Source organism: Pyxicephalus adspersus, chromosome Z (assembly GCF_032062135.1).
Source record: "Pyxicephalus adspersus chromosome Z, UCB_Pads_2.0, whole genome shotgun sequence".
Taxonomy (NCBI): domain Eukaryota; kingdom Metazoa; phylum Chordata; class Amphibia; order Anura; family Pyxicephalidae; genus Pyxicephalus; species Pyxicephalus adspersus.
The window spans coordinates 20,713,217-20,729,991 of NC_092871.1; the positions used below are offsets into that span (position 1 = coordinate 20,713,217).

Genomic DNA, 16,775 nt, shown 5'->3' on the forward strand with positions numbered 1-16,775 from the left:
ATAGGTTTATCAACACAAATGTTACCACATTACTATTCTGTGTTGAAAAAAAAAAAAGTTATATACCAATATTCGCCTATTGGTCTGTTAATATTTAAACAAACTACCATATTTCAATTACCAATCATAGCAACAACAAAAGGATTTTTTTTTTGGTTTTAGTTCGAATAAAAAGTTGTTGCCTACCAGACCAAACAAGAGCAAGGAGCAATCCATGGTAAGGGTTTTACACACATCTAGGTGTAACCCAAAATGACACACACACAATTCTCCATCCAGATGACCAATGGACTTTTATCAAAAAGGATCTAAGGGATTGAAACCCAATTTGTGCACTTCTGAAAAGGTATAACAATAAAGATTCGAGACATAACATTGAAAAAGTTAATTTAATATGCTTTTGAGACACCGGCTGTAACAAATTAAATAAAAATGCAGACTGTGTGAAGTCTAGATCCCAGCACATACACTACTGGACTTCACAACATTCTAGGATGCATCTGACTGTTTTAACAGCTAGACCTTTATACAAGTACATAAATGGCCCAAAATTGTACAATACAGAGAGACCCAAGCACATACGAGTCCAGACATATTAAAGCTTGGTACATATGCAGCATTCCTGGACTGCTGAACTGTTTAATAAGGCAAAGCCCCCTTGTATGGAACCACACTAAACTCTGTGACATATCATGGGGTAATTGTTGGTCATCCTTCCTAGTGTTAACCAGATGCAATAAAGTAGCCGAGAGTCCAAATCTGTGCTCAATTTCGGTGAGGGGGTTACAGCCACCAGGAGCTATGTTTACAAAAATGATGTTACACATCATGCAACAGAGTGAGATCTCCAAATATATGTATATTCCTAAGAGTTCAAACATAAAAGCAAACCTATCTTTAATTAAAATGAAAACTCTAAAATGAAAGATTCAGTTATAGAGTGTGAAATGAAAAAATCATTTTTTAATTTTTGTTTTGTTTATTTTGTTGCCTAATATTTGTTGGCTCTTCCACTAGAAGCCAGTTGGGTTGAGTTTTGTGGATGCTTAGTAAGCACAAGTAACTGCACAACCAAAAACGTTACACTATATAAGTCTGATGAATACTGAGCTGTGCAGTCTAAGGTTGCAGTAGTGGGAGGCCACTATCATCTCAAGTGCATGTCGTCCAGTGGTCCTTGTTGTAGACATGGAGGAGGGCTTGTAAGAGGGACCGCTGTACAGCAAACGACCAGGCAATGTGATCCACGTACAGATAACAGTACAAAATAGTGGGGGGAAAAAATAGACTGTTGTTTGCAGGGTGTTAGATGTTATCCTAATGCAGGGAGGATCCATTCTCAGGACAGGTTCAGGGAATCATCTCACAAGGTGATATGTCAGCCAGTACATGAACAGAGGCTGCACTGCAGCGATGGCCATGGTCAGGTACATTCGCAGCTGGTTCCTAGCCCCACGCACCAGAACACCTTCTGCTGCAGCTTCTGACAAGATTTTTAATCGCAGAGTCCGAACCTAGGGTCAATGTAAACATTACATTAGCCAACAAGTAAAACAAATAACGACAGGTCTCATTTGCAAGCTTCACAGTAAATACTAAGTTGTTAAATTTTGGCACTGACTTTAGTAACTCCACCTCATACAAGTTCTTATTGCTCAGTGGGTCCAATGGCAATACAAAAAGGAGGAGTATATTTAGCTAGCTGAGTTGAAATTTTTTTTTACCTAGGTTACTTAAGGGCCTATCTCCATCAAATTTTTATTGCTGCAGGTATTGCTTTCTCCTCAGGTTGTCTGTTAACCACACAGGAGACTTTTTAATTGAAACAGAAAACAATACATATCTAAAAGATTCCAACCATTTCCTATGTTACTTTATAAATGTATTTCATCACTGTCTGTGACCCTGTTGGAGAGATTGTGCTTATTAGTTGCTTCAGTGTCCAATGGTTAGAATTTTCAGAAACCTACCATGAAAAACACTATAGAGATGGAGCACCAGCACAGTAACACATAATATCCGGTCTTTCCAAAGAGAAGTCCACACAGAACCGCCCAGATCATCCTACAAAAAATACAAAAGTGATGTCAGAGAAGAAAAGGCTTATAGATTACAACATATCTAAGCCCCCCCAAAAAATTACACATATTGTAGCTTACTGGGGCATAGAAATGGTGGCTGAATTAGTTCATTTTTTTCCTAAAAATGATGTAAGTGCAGAACACTTCCCATCCCTTCATAGCTGTGGTCACTTTAATGCAAATGTATGGAGGGCACCATGGCTGTCACACACCCCGAAATTTTAACAGGTCTACCTTTGTTCATTACCATTAGAAGCTGGATTGAAACAGAAGATAAGTTTGTTTTCTTTTTTGTTTAACACACAGGAAGTGATATGGAAGCTGCCATCAGTGAATATTGCTAAAAATGCTTACTTGCTGGCTGCCATGGTGATACATGTGTAGTTTGCTGGTAACATTTGGTATCAAGAGTTGTCTATATTGTCTAATTTTACAGGTAAGCCTGGTCACTGGACTAGAGCCTTTAACTGCAGGCAATTGCAGGATTTGGAAGGATTGGATCCTTGTATATTTACACAAGATTGGTGTGGATAATTTAGTTATGAGGCATTGGTTTTAATGGAAACCCCCTTTAAATAACCATAGATGATTACCACATTTGATGCACAAGTCTACGACAATGTAAAACCGACTTAATAAACTAATGGATATAAACCCAAAGTGAAAAGACACATGCCCAAATTAATTAATTATTTATTTTAATTATTAATTATTTTAATTAAGTAATTAACAGAATACTCCCTCTTTCCAATACTCACCCCACATATTTGTATCCAGCAAATGCTACAAGATCCACTGTCGTCAGGTCGGTATTTACAGTCACTAAATAGAGACTGAGAAGAACAGCAAATACTTCCACTATGAGCCAGGCAAGGGCAGAACTGGCCTGCATACCTAGGATCTCTGGGGAGAAGCTGGGAATAGAGATGAAAAACATTACTGAATGCAAACCAATGGTGACTGTATTGTATCAGTAAAAATACTCCAAGCTTCTAAAACTAAGCTCCAGGCAAATGGGTAAATACACAGTTAAAATATATGAAACCTTGTCTACCAGTAAAAGGATTTGTAATTCTGATTTTGATTACTAGGGTTATTCAAATAATCCTCACTGTAGACAAGAGATCACTTAACCATATACCCTGATCCAGTGGCCACCCCAGGGTGTGAATGGACAGAAGATATAGCACACTGATAAAAGCATACATGTGCTCTTCTCCTGTGTAAGCAGCCAAGCCACAATTGGTTCACATTGCTGTACACATATGAAGAGATATTTGTGTACTGTTACCAGTCTACATCAAAATACAACAAATACATTATTTAATTACATCTGCATATATTCTGCTTCCACTGAAAAAAAAAAAAAAAAAAACACACACAACAAGGCTCCAACAGGTCATAGGTCTGTACCTGTACCTGTGAACACCTGCACTATCATGAATGAACTTTGAACAAATATCTCCAACATAACCTGCGATATTTTCCAGGGCTTTAATCAAGTCTGCATCTGTTGGGCTGTGCATGTATGAAATCTGAAGTTTATTCTGCTAACATTTGCCCTCCCCGATTCCCCCTTTCCATCCCAAATAAACATACTAATGTTTTTGTTTTTTATTGGAGGGGGGCCCTTTGCTTCTGTGAAATAAAGGAAGATCTTGGTTGGTGCAAAAGAACCAGTGGGGTTCTATCCATAGCACAGAACGCCTAAATACAGACTTTCAACTTGACATAATGCACATTGGAAGAAGCTAACAGTGCACAGCAAGCCATTTTCTTACGCAAGGAGCCTGTACAACTGTGCAGGACTGAAGGTAGGGCTGGAGTTCAGCTCAAAATTGGAGACATGGTCTTATATCTACCTAAGCAACCACAAAGTCAATTTCTCTTTATCCTGATTTAATTCTTTGCACATACTCCTGCATGTACACTTATATCCAAATAAAATATCACTCACTTGTTCTGTGTACCCAGAGCCAGCCCAGCTACCAGAATATAGGTGATAAAAGCCATAACTAAAGGAGAGAAAGAATGGATTTATTAAAAATTAGAATTATTTTTTTTACTTTTTTGGAAAATACTATATATACTTTGTCGGAAAATACTAATATATATATATATATATATATATATATATATATATATATATAAATAAATATTTGCATACACATACTGGGGTATGCATAAAAAGATTATACTTGCTGATTTATCCTATTCTGATTCCTGAGGGCTTTGACAGATTATTATTATGTTTCTCAGAATATATGCTGTGTTTAGGATATGTATTTTATACTCATAGGTAACCAATGCCGTTACGGGTTAATAAGATCTTTGTGTTTTATGTTTTAATGTTTGCTATGTATGTTTGTTTTACTGTCCTGTGAAAATTCAATAAAGTTGATTGACACAAAAAAGATTTACTTGCAATGTGCACCATAAAATAATTAATTTTTTAATTACCATACAAAGTAGAAGAGTTGCTCAAATTTTGGATTCAGCTTAACAGAGTCTTAAAAAGTGTTATATTTGCTGTTTATATAGGAATGGGTTCCATACCATTAGTACCCAATGTATTAATTTATGTGAGCCCACTGTTAATGTAAGCAGCAGGCAGCATTCCCATACTGCCCCTGACAACCACCAGTCTTGTGTATGATTGTATTCTGAATAAAATCTGCAGCTACTAAATCAGAATCACACCTGCCCAGAGACTCCAAATTCCACTTGGAATAGCAAGACAATACTTCAAGTTCCTAAAGGAACCTTTACAAAGATTCCCAAGTTTAAACAATCTCCCAAGCATACCATCTTTTAGAACGGACTGCTAGAAAAATTTGCTTTCTGTACCTGACCTGCTTTAAAAGATAACCATTTGTAAGAAAAACATAAAAAATGCTTTAAATTTAAAACTTTTTAGTGAATTTGAACCATGTGTTATGCAGTCCACATGTATGGATTTAGCTTCTAAAAGAGAAAAGATTCTCTTACCTGGAATGTAGAGGTCTGGGGCATTTACATCAAACCTTGGAGCTACAGGAATGTCCTGCTGGTACCTAACCTCCCAGTCCTGAAATATACAGAATTTCAGAAAAGTCTTAATTCACTCTTTTAATTGTATTGTTTATTCTATGAGGATAATTACCAAAGTCTTACATATAAATAAACAAAAGGAAGTCTGGTAGAGAATCTTACAAACAGAAAAAAAAAGCGTATGCTAGTGCAAAAATAATAAATATGCAGTACATCTCAGCAGTGTATATACAGTTACAGGAAAAATAAAAATACCAACTGATTTGCAAAAACATGTTTCTGGTTCCTATTGTGAGCTATTAAGGAGGAGTTTGTAAAGAAAAAAGAAAAAAAAAAAGACAAGATACTGCATCAGATCTGCCCAGTTGTCTTTTGCTTACCCACCAAATCCTGCTCCTCTTGTTTTACCTTCTGAAAGTAATAAATATATATTCTGTAGTCTGTAAACTTCAGTTCAGAAAGTAAAGCACTAAATTTAAACTGATTAACATGATTTATTTAGGAGCAAATAGGAGTTTATTTTGATGTTAGGACTGAAAAGTGTACTTTTTAGTTAGGTAAACTTGAATTGCTGTATATTAACCTGCCTGGCTGTATGAATAATGAGTATTTTTAAATGTAAAAGCGGTACATTTAAAAATACTCATTATTTTAAATTTCCTACCTGGTCCCGCCTACCATCCCCACAGTCCTGCCCTTCAGCCTAAGGCTTCCGAGCAGATGCCCGGCCAGCATCTGCTTCCCCTGGACTCGTGTCCCCAACGTTCACACACTGGGGATGCAGATGCCAGCCAGCATCCCTGTAGCCTGATGCCGTCCATCGCTGGAGGACGGCGCTGGAACGTGGAAACCAGGTAGAAGTTTTAAACTCCCTAGAAATTAGAGTGTAGCTCGGGGTTACCGCTTTTATCACTGAAAATGAACCCCAAGCCTTGGGAATACCGCAAGGGAGGTTAATAATATAGTCTAGTCTATTCAGTCAGAAGAGTTTCCTTATTATATTGTCGTTTTTTAGCCATGCTCCTTTACAAACCACAATAGGTGATCAAGAAGTGGCCTCCAAGTTCTGACGTAGCTTTTATCTAACCTACAACCTACTACCTGCTTTGAAAATCCTTTGTGTAATAAATGTATCAGTGTGCTAATGGAAAACACTCATAGGTTACTAATAAATAGGTATAAAAAAAAAACAATACACATTTTTCTCATGGGTCAGGTACCATGTCTGTATAATGCAAACAACACTGGGATATCCACTGGCTTTTGCCCTCACAGTTTGCATTACTTGACAGTAAGCTAGTTAGCAGTTCCCTGACAGTAAGCTAGTTACAGCCTCCCATACCTAAATCAGATCTTACCCGGTGCATATAAGGAAAGAAGAGCAGTCCAATCTTTTTCCCAACATAGACTGTATCTACAGCAAAATAATACTTTAGTTTACTCACTGGGATAATTCTATCAATCTGTAAAAAAGAGAAAATTGGTTATCCTTGAAAATCTAGGACAAGCTTTGCATCATACTTTATATACTGGTCAGCTAAAACATTACATCACTCAAAAGTAAAGGTAAAAACATTGATTACCTTGTTACCATGGCCAAAGTCAAGGGGTATGATATATTAAGCGGAAAGCAGTTGGTTTTTGAAGATGAAGGTTTGAAAGCTGGGAAAAATGGGCAAGTAAGAATTTGAGCAACTTTGGCAAGAGCCAAACTGTATGCCTGGAGAGCCAATTGATGCATGTGTATTGGGGTGTGTCGAGGCATAGGGGGGAAACAGGGACGCTAGCCAGTCTGGTACTATCTTACAGAAGAGCATCTGTGGCAAATGCCCGTGCTAACCCCTGTCAATCACCAAAAGTGCCTACAATGGGGACATAAGTGTCGAAAACGGTAACCCTTTCTAATGAACATCATGTAGATGGTTATGTGTACAGGAAAGTAAGCAAATTAAAAGATCTGCTGCTATCGTCATGCTAATGTTCCAGACACCACAGGACACCTTCAGTGATCTGAAAGGACTTTCAGTGATGAAACCCTTAGCGATTCTACAATAAGGGACACCAGAAAACTTTTTTTATTTTATGTTTTTTGTTGTGGTGTCACTACTGCATAGATACGTTCTTTTTTATTGGAAGAACAGAACAAATAATATTGTAACAGTACAAAAGAAGGAATGTTCCGAATTCCAAATAACACTGAGAAAATTGCTTTTAAAACTGTACTTACATTTTTATCCACCATTTCCTTGCCCTGGCTTGCCAGACTGCTTCCATAGGCCATAGCAAAATTGGACATTGGCTCTGATAAGAAAGCTTGAGCTGGTATTCCGAGGGCTGGGGTGCCATGGTTGGGGTACTCTGGTGCATGAGGGCCAGCTCCAGCACTGGTATCATCAAATAGCTGGTGTGGCATGGGGTTGGAACCCCGAAGGCGCCGCTTGGAAGCTGTAAAAGAATATAATTAGTTAATTTGAGACCTTGCAAAAATACACAAAATGTGAATATTTGGCCTGGGGAATTATACACCACACCCATGTTAATCGAAGTCTTTAGTAAAATTCTTCAGTGACTGTTACAGGATCTCATCCTCCCTGATAGATGATTTTTGGTATTTTCTATATCAGGCATGGGCAAACTACATCCCCGGGCCATATACAGCCCATTAGGCTTTTTTATCAGGCCCATTGAACTCTCTCTAGTACAGCGGCTCCGCTGAAGTAGAGAGAGAGTTCAACGGGACAGATAAAACGGGCCCGTGTCCCCCTGAGCGGGTCAGGAGAAGGACCCCACTGTGGGCCGCCCCGGCCAGAGCTGCTGACCATGTCCCCTGTACAAATCCTTTTGTTTTATCACTTTTCAGTTTAGTTCCTCTTTAACTGCATGTTTTTGGAATGTAGCAGGAAACCAGTGAACCTACAAACTCCATGCATCGTGTCTTGGCCAAGATTCAAACCAGGGACCTAACGCGGCTGAACAATCCGCCTGCTCTCCCATCGCAGGCTCAGATCTGGGGTTATGCCATCATGACATTACGTTCAGTGTTATTAATAACATTATTATTATTACTACTACTACACAGCGCTGTACTAATTCCATAGTCATGTCACTAGCTGTCCCTCAAAGGGGCTCACAATCTAATGTCCCTACTATAGTCATATGTCTTTAATACAGTTGAAGGGCCATTTTGGGGGGAAGCCAATTAACTTAAAGCATACCTAAGCTCAGAATTTTCACTTTACATAAAAGGGTAGACAACCCATTAATATAAAGTAAAAATACTGTTGTTTGTTTAATTTTAAAGTGCAACACCTTTATTTAAAAAAAAAGAATAAAAGGTGCAGCACCCGCCTAGGCGATCTATAGGTGATCGAGAATGAATGAAACCCTCCCTGGATGTGTGACATAGGTATCCCGGGAGGCTCTGCACTCCCCTTCATTCTCTTGGGTGCTTATTCTGCGCATGCCTGAGATGCTCAGGCATGCACAGACTGAACCTTTTCGTGAAAAGGGAAAAAATTGCTGATCTCACACATGCGCAGTGAGATCGGCTTTTTTTTTTTCCAACCTACACAACCCGATCTTGTGCCTGGGTCGGGTGACGTAGGAAGAAGAACCTTGAAGAAGAGGCGAAGATGGTGGCACCCGAAGCGCCGGCCTGAAGACAGATGCAGGGACGACGGGGCACCCAATGGAAGACTGCCCTGTGGGATTGAAGGTTAGTGGATTTCTTTTTTGTTTTAGGCACTTTTCAGTTTAGTTCCTCTTTAACTGCATGTTTTTGAATGTAGGAGGAAGCCGGAGAACCTACAAGCTCCATGCATTGTGTCTTGGCCCAGATTCAAACCAGGGACCTAACGCTGCAAAGCCCAGACTGCTAACCACTAAGCCACCGTGCTGTTGTATTTGGGAGCCATTGGACCCCATCAATGGTTGTCTATAAGAAGCACAGTGCCCCATCATTGGAATCAGAGTTTGGGAATCGCTGCAACACATAATTTTTTTACCACGAGAGTGTCTTGAGATTTTATTTTTAGCTAGTATCCCATTGGTCTTTATTTTCGTCGGGGTAGCTATATTATTAATATTATTATTATTATTAATAAACAGGATTTATAAAGGGCCAACATATTATGCAGCGCTGTAAATAGGGATTGCAAATGACAGACAGATATCGACAGTGACACAGGAGTAGAGGACTCTGCCCTGAAGAGCTTACAATCTAGGAGGTGGGGGAAGGATCACACAATAGGAGGGGAGAATTGTAGTGGTTGGAAGTAGTGATGGTTTCGACAGACAAAAGAAGATGGGTAGGCAAGTTTGAAAAAATGGGTTTTGAGTGCTCTTTGAAATGAGCAGAAAGTAGGAGCAAGGTGAATAGGACGAGGAAGACCATTCCAGAGAGTTGGGGCAGATCTAGAAAGTCTTGGAGCCATGCGTGTGATGAGGTTATCAGTGAGGAAGTCATTAGGCGGTCATTGGAAGAGCGGAGAGAGCGGCTACGGGAGTATTTTTTTTATCAGGTCAGCAAGGTAAGTGGGACAAGAACTGTGGAGAGATTTGAAGGTAAAGCAAAGAAGATTGAATTTGATTCTAAGCTGAAATGGAAGCCAATGGAGAGAACTACAAAGAGATGCAGCGGAAGAGGAGGGAAGGATGGATGAGTCTGGCTGCAGCATTCATAATAGATTGTAGAGGAGAGAGTCGGGTTAGTGGAATACCAGACAGGAGAAGGTTTCAGTAGCCCAGAGGAGAGATGATAAGAGAGTGTACAAGGAGTTTGGGGGTCTCTGGTGATGTTGCACAGGTGAAAGTGACAGGACCTGGAAATGTCCTGAATATGGGGGCTATACCTGGGCAATCTGATGATCAGGCAGATGAAATCTGATTCACTTATAATGCATGGGTGGCAACATATTAATGCCAGGCAATCCCCAGCAATGCCAGTCTCAGGCAGATCACCAATACAATCATTGGCAACGCATACAGAGACAGATCATCATATGGCAGCAGCACAATTATCTCTCTAGCCATGTATGAGGGATATAGCAGCCAGCCTGTACCAGCTGCCCTATTGTGCCACATCACCAGCTGCCCCCCATTGACAACCCCCATTCCCTGCCCTCACCAGGCCCACTGCACCCCATAGACAGACGTGGCCCCTCTGCTCTATAACACCACGCTGTCACCCACACACCCAATACCTTCTTCTTGTCTCCTCATGACAACACCCTACAACCTCCAACTCTGTTCCCCGCTTCCTCCAATACACCGGCCACTACTCACGGGCCCTGAAGCTGCTCTCCCGGTTCATGTCTCCGGTGTGATGACGTGCCTTCGCCTCCGCCTTACCACGTGACGCTCAAACGCGGCTAACCAATAAAAGAAGAAAGTTGTCACGATGTTCCTGACAATGCTTGTTCATAAAGCTAAGTGAAAGACTATAGAAAAAGAAAAGCCAGAGAGCCGTGATGTGGCATAGGCGTGTAGTGGGAGGAGCTAGCGCGTGGACACGACTGAAGAAAGGGGCGGAGTTAGATGAAGGGCGGAAGTGGGATCACGTGATAGGCAGTTGTCAGAATTTAAAGTAACATTATGTTTCTTTGCAGCAGCTTAAATTGGGGATGTGAGCTATATAAACCCCTTCACTACCACAATGGATGAAGTGCTGCAACCGGCTGATTGTTGTTGTAATGAAGAAAGCTTAAAAAATGTCTGAAAAGATTTTATTAATAATAAACAGTTTTTGTATAGTGCCAACATATTACACAGCATTGTACAATGAATACAGTTGCAAATGACAGACAGTATATATATATATATATGTGTGTGTGTTGTGATGAATAAAGCTTTAAAAAAATGGCTGAAAAGATACTATTAATAAACAGTATTTCTATAGCACCAACATATTACACAAGGTTGTACTTTAAATTTGGTTGCAAATGACAGACAGATACAGACAGTAACAAGGGAGCATATATACATATATATATATATATATATATACCGGTATATATATATATATATATATATATAAAGATTTACCCTCATTTCCTGTTCTTGTGACACCAGAAACAAAAGTAAGGGGAGTGGTTGTCATGGAGACAGCAAGACACAAAATGTAATAATAAGCAGACACAGGTATCACGTGAATGGCTCCATAATTACAATTCCGAGTGCTGACATCACAATACATTTCAATGGAAGCTTCTGCAGTGATTGGTTATTACTACAATCTATTTGACTGCATGTAGTTCTTCAGTTGTCACCTCAAGTGTACCTGTCTTCTACCTGCTCTCTTTGGATTGTTTGAGGGGCCCCAACTGGCTGTTACCAATTACAACACAACACTACCCACCTATAGCCAGACATGTTGCTCTTTTTTCCTTATGCCCTGCACCACAATTTGAGTGATCGCAGGTCACTGAGCTCTGAATGTCTGAAGCCCCCACCTTATAATATTTATCCAAATCTCCCAACTTCCTAACATTTAGCAAAATTGATCAATGTCCCCCAGCAAATCAATTTCCCAACAACAACAAGTCACATTGGTTTACAAAACTGTCTTCAGATCTCCCCAAAGGTGCACGGGATGACACAGGTGAATTGACTCAATGATTAAAGTAAAATGGGAAGTGACTGAGCTTTCCTGAGGAGATCTACAAAAGCTGTGCTGTTGGTAAGGCCTTTGTTACAATCTCTAGCTTAATAATCATCATCACAATGATAATAATGGAAGACAAATGAAAAACATAAATGTGGACTAATGAATAATGCTGAAAATATTATGTCCTGGAAACCTATTAGGATCCCATTGCATCAATTCACAAAGCCTCAGAAGTTGTCTATCTATTTACCTGCGTTCCCTATTTAAACCCAGGATTATTTTTGAATGCAAATATTGGATACACCAAAATATTGCATAGGTGTAGAAATGTTCAATGCTGGAATAAGCATTGTGCACATATAATTTTATCTCAGCCTGTTACAGTTCCTAGATTCCCTGTGAACTGTTTTTTGTATACCAAGAAGTGCAACAATTAACAATACAACTTGTAACATTTAGTATATTCATGCAATAAAATCTTCATTTATTGAATGGAACAATATGATTTAAAAAAAACAAATATCTCACGGAAATAAAAGTTATTGCATTTGGTGCTTATGTGAAATATATTATGCCTAGGTATGCAACTTTATAAGAATATGCTATATCATAAGCCCTTGTGCTCTCCTGTGGGACAAACTGGGGTCACAGCGATGGTGGACATAGCCAACAGTAGGCCCCTGTACAGAACTGACTTTGGGCATCATAACTAGCTGATGAGGGCCCGGGGCCCTCATGTAGCAACAAACATTGCACCAACAAACATTGCACCTTGCTTTGTCAGACCCTAGGTCCCAACGCTGATCAGAGGTAATCTAAAATTCTGCAATATATGTTAGATGATTGATATAATGATGCTTCATCCCCAGATGATGGTGAAGAGGACAGAATTTCTCCCACAGGCATTCAGGTATGAAATTTGCTATAATCCAAATGTATAACTTGATGAATTACCTATATGAAAGTATACTGGAATATTTCAATCCTTTAAAAAGCTTTAAAAACCAAAGACAGTTATACATTTTAAAATGATTTATGTACTGCACATATTTTGTATTACTGTCACATAGTGGCAGCCATGGTCCCTATGTGGATTTTTTACAAACCCCTGTGGCTGAGACCCTGGCCTTTCTGTGCTTCACAATTCAAGTTTTCTATTCACATAAGATATTGGGTTCCCATGGTGCTCAATAGGAAAGCTTGAACAGAACTGCAGACAATGGAGCACGAGAGCATTTATGCACAATAGTCATACCAATACAGCTTTACCAACATTTTGTCTGACCTTAGATATCATTTCTTCATCAAAAACTAGTTTTTTGGACACATAAGGGACAGGTAAAATCACTGTCAGGTTTTATTTTGACTATTTGTGTTTCTTTATGGAGATTTTCTATTCCTTTCTGCTATGTAGAAAAAATGATAAAAATAAATCTTTACAAAATATGGCATCCATATATGAATATTTGCACCCTTTGTCTGTTTCAGTGGCCCAGTGGAATCTTTCTAGTGTGACATTAAAAAGGACAACAGTCTTTAGATATCACCACTCAATAATTTGATTAAAAAAAAATTGGGAAATAAGATCATGCATGTTTATGAATTTTTTTATTTGTCTTCTAAAGCATAACTAACATAATAAATGTCCACAAAAGCTAGGAATTGTACAATCAGTGTCTCGTTTACTGCTTTATAATAAATCCCCTAATATACTGGAGGTGTTATTTGCTGCTTTGTTCTCCATAGATTGTGGAGAAAGTTGTTAGTTGAACTGGATTTACCAGCTCTGAATTTTAATGATCATGATCTCTGATGCATTGCTCCAACTTGCAGTAAAATATTATGTGCAGATCGCTTTTTTTGTACATTGCAGTACCATTTTTTTTAATAGCATGGAAATGCATTGTACCATTTTTTGGTTCACAGGTGTGAATAATCTGTTCATTATGTGCTATTTTAGAAAATTGGTTCACTTATGATTTTCATACATGAATAAAAATAATAATAATAATAATGGACATAAAATATATTATTGCAATGACTGGACCCCCAAACACCAATCTACCTGTTAATAAGGCAGGAATCCTTTGAACGAAAAGGAAAAATTGTTTATATATTATGATAAATAGGCTGTGTGTACTGTACATTTTCATGTATTTGTCTTTTTTTTACAACACCCCACTGTTTTCCTTTGACGTAGCACCATCCGCAAGGGTGTGGTGGCTTGTGCTGGCAAGTTTATGATGCTTACGAGATCCATAGATGATTCCACCCAGTTTATAAATACAGCCTTATAAAATTGTTAAGAGTCCATTTACTCTCATACCATGTCTATCAATGTCCATGCAAATTAGTCAGTTTTTAGGATTCTTTATAGGCTGTTGAGCTTAAAAGGAAAGGGACTACAAAAGAAGCATTCTAAAGCATTCACATGTGTATTATATATATATATATATATCTTGAGAATCAATATGCACCTATTAAGTGTGCATAGTTGATTATCTTTTGTTAACCAAATCCTAACAGTTTCTTTAGAGTTTAGTGTCTTCTCATTGTTTCTGGCACTGCTACTTATTGAGTTGGTCTAAATGATAAATGTAAATATACTTTATGTGTTATGATATTAAACAAATAGAAGCTGTTATCCCTTTTATAACCTTTAGGCATTAACAGTTCTAACTGGATTATAAAAAAAAAAAAAAATCTGATACTTTACACATGTGTATGGCACATAAAGAACAGCTAATGGGCTCTTCTCCAATATTTTCAAGCTAGACTTTTGGTTCATGTTCCAGGAAGTCTTAACCTAAAAATACCAATAAAAGAAAACTATTCTGATGAGTGGCTTTCCATTTCTGATCTCGTTAAAAAAAAAAAAAAAAAATGCTAACCAGCTTTCTCTAACTTTAGTATGTACTGTAAATCACAGACTGGGAACAAGGTCTTGTGTAGATGAAAGTCAGAATTCCTGCATACCAAACAATTCCTCACTACTATGCAAGAATTTACATGAGAGCTTGGTGTCTAGTATTTTTTAAGGAGGTGAATTATGGCAGCCTGCCTATTTCTTGTGTGACAGCTTGCCTTAACTAACAATAATCCCTTTACGTTTTTCTGAAAACCTGTAAGGATTGGTAATCTAAACCACTGCAATGTCACTTAAATTTTTATTCCATCTTCAATCATTTGGTAAGTTAGGACTATGAAACAATTGAAACCATGATCTGTTTATTGATGTGGCAAAAATAATTCAAAAGAGCAAATCACCTACATGGTTAGTTTTGTAACCTCTACCTAGAACAGCGGTCGGCAAACTCCGCCCTTTAGGCCAGACACGGCCTAGCCGGTAGTTCGTTCTGGCCAACTGCCCCCTGGCCGATCCAGCCTAATGCCGGCTGGCAACCTGCGGCTCCGGAGCATTGGCCAGGGGGTGTTGGGAACCACCAGTGCCTCCCACTTGCCGTTGTTCCCCTATTTACCGTGGCCAGCGTTGATACTTCTGCCACCGCAGTAAATAGGGAAAGCTCCCTGAAGGTAAATCCCTCTCCTCTGCAATGCATACGGAGGAGAGGGATTTCACTTCAGGGGGCATTCCCGGGTGGTGGGCAGAGCCATTAGGGCTCACCCCATAAATGGCCTAGTGGCCAAAAAACTTTGCCGACCCCTGACCAAGAAGAAATCATAACCAAACCATTTTCTGAAACATGTTGGGACCTACGTTTGTATGTATTTATTCATACACTTTTACATATGTACTTTAATTGTACGCATTGTAGCTTTTCCCACTTTAATTTTTAATTAAATGTATACATATATATTATATAGAGAACACCCAGCATACCATTCCTACTTTCTTTTTGTCCAACTATGGCCAGTCTTCATTGAGGCCAAGAGCAAAGCCGTCATATTTAACACTGTAAGTAGCAGTTTGGAGCATACACACTACTGAAGACACTGTACCCACCACCATAGGACCATGCTGTCCACAAAAAGAAGGTAAGTAAGATGAAAGACACCAAGAGACTGGGCACAGGTTACATAATGCTAGCAGAAATCACTTCTTTTACAAAATACCCCGCAGGTTCAGCACCAGGGGGTTTACAAATGACAAACTGCTGCAGTGATGTCTGCTTCTATCACTTACCTAACAACAATCCACTAATTGATGCATATCAATGGCATCTGGGTGACTTGCAGGGAAACATTCCTTTACTGAATTAATGTTTGCACGTGAATAAACAATAAAGTTGTGTAGTTTAGAAACCTGTCTGTCTGGATAGCCATGTAATGGACTGACTATTAGACTGGCAAGAAAACACAACTGCTTAAATACAATAATTAGCCATTGTTTAAGGGCAACCAGCTACCTTTTTTTGTTGTATCAAATGAAAGATCACCATGTGCGTCTAGCTTTTTTCAACCTGAGCTTGACCAACAATAGGATAAATGTACATGGCCTCTTAAAGCCTTAAAATATTTGATCTGAAGTGAAATGAACAGCCAATTTATAGTCATCTCTTAAAGGAAATATTTCCCAAGAGACACCCTTCCTGACTTCTGCAAATTCTAGTTGGCTTTTTGGCTTTCAAAAACTCTGAGACTCGCCAACCTAGAATGAATGTAGAGGTCTGAATTGACTTCGCTTTTCCTGATCTGCATATTTGTTCCAGCTCTCTAAACTAAAACTGGTAAACTCCAAAGGCCAACATGGTAAGTAAGGTAAGTAGCATTTGTGGAAGATGGCTGCAATGGTTCTTTTTCATATCAAGTGCAAAGTGAGGTAGATCAGCTCCTTTTAGACTGCCTGCTAAAAATCAGACTCATGGACAGGGGTTGGTCATTGACATACTGATTGTAAAACATATCATCTATTCTTCTGACATACTGGATATTTCTAAAATATTCATCCTTGTAATTGTCATACTTTACATGTAATGTTCTGTTAAGATGTACTGGCTCTTGCTGTAGGATACTATGTATAGTTACTTCCAAAAATCTATAGAATGTTCTACTGTACAAGAAAATTTTGCATGTTTTACAACTACCCAAGGGCAAAAGTG

The 16,775-nt window shown here is 38.8% G+C and overlaps 1 protein-coding gene across 2 annotated transcripts; it reads right to left on the reverse strand.

Moving 5' to 3' along the window:
* Nucleotides 1-370: 370 nt before the first annotated feature.
* On the reverse strand, nt 371-10,554 carry YIF1B (Yip1 interacting factor homolog B, membrane trafficking protein). 2 transcript variants are annotated; one of them, XM_072429708.1, is made up of 8 exons: nt 10,395-10,554; nt 7,339-7,556; nt 6,470-6,574; nt 5,070-5,148; nt 4,039-4,096; nt 2,840-2,995; nt 1,971-2,064; nt 371-1,514 (listed from the first exon to the last, which is right to left on the reverse strand). In XM_072429708.1, the coding sequence occupies exons 1-8, from the start codon at nt 10,420-10,422 to the stop codon at nt 1,359-1,361; spliced, it is 894 nt and encodes a 297-aa protein (XP_072285809.1). In that variant the 5' UTR covers nt 10,423-10,554; the 3' UTR covers nt 371-1,358. The 2 variants fall into 2 exon arrangements, with proteins under 2 accessions (XP_072285809.1, XP_072285810.1); XM_072429709.1 differs by having other exon boundaries at nt 10,313-10,466.
* Between the last annotated feature and the right edge of the window lie 6,221 nt (nt 10,555-16,775).

Excerpts from the sequence above, each read along its gene's own strand:
- YIF1B (XM_072429708.1), bottom strand. The coding sequence starts at position 10,422 with ATGAACCGGGAGAGCAGCTTCAGGGCCC. Across the intron at positions 7,557-10,394 it reads GGAGAGCAGCTTCAGGGCCC|CTTCCAAGCGGCGCCTTCGG; the intron begins GTGAGTAGTGGC and ends ATTCTTTTACAG. Across the intron at positions 6,575-7,338 it reads AGGAAATGGTGGATAAAAAT|ATTGATAGAATTATCCCAGT; the intron begins GTAAGTACAGTT and ends TCTTTTTTACAG.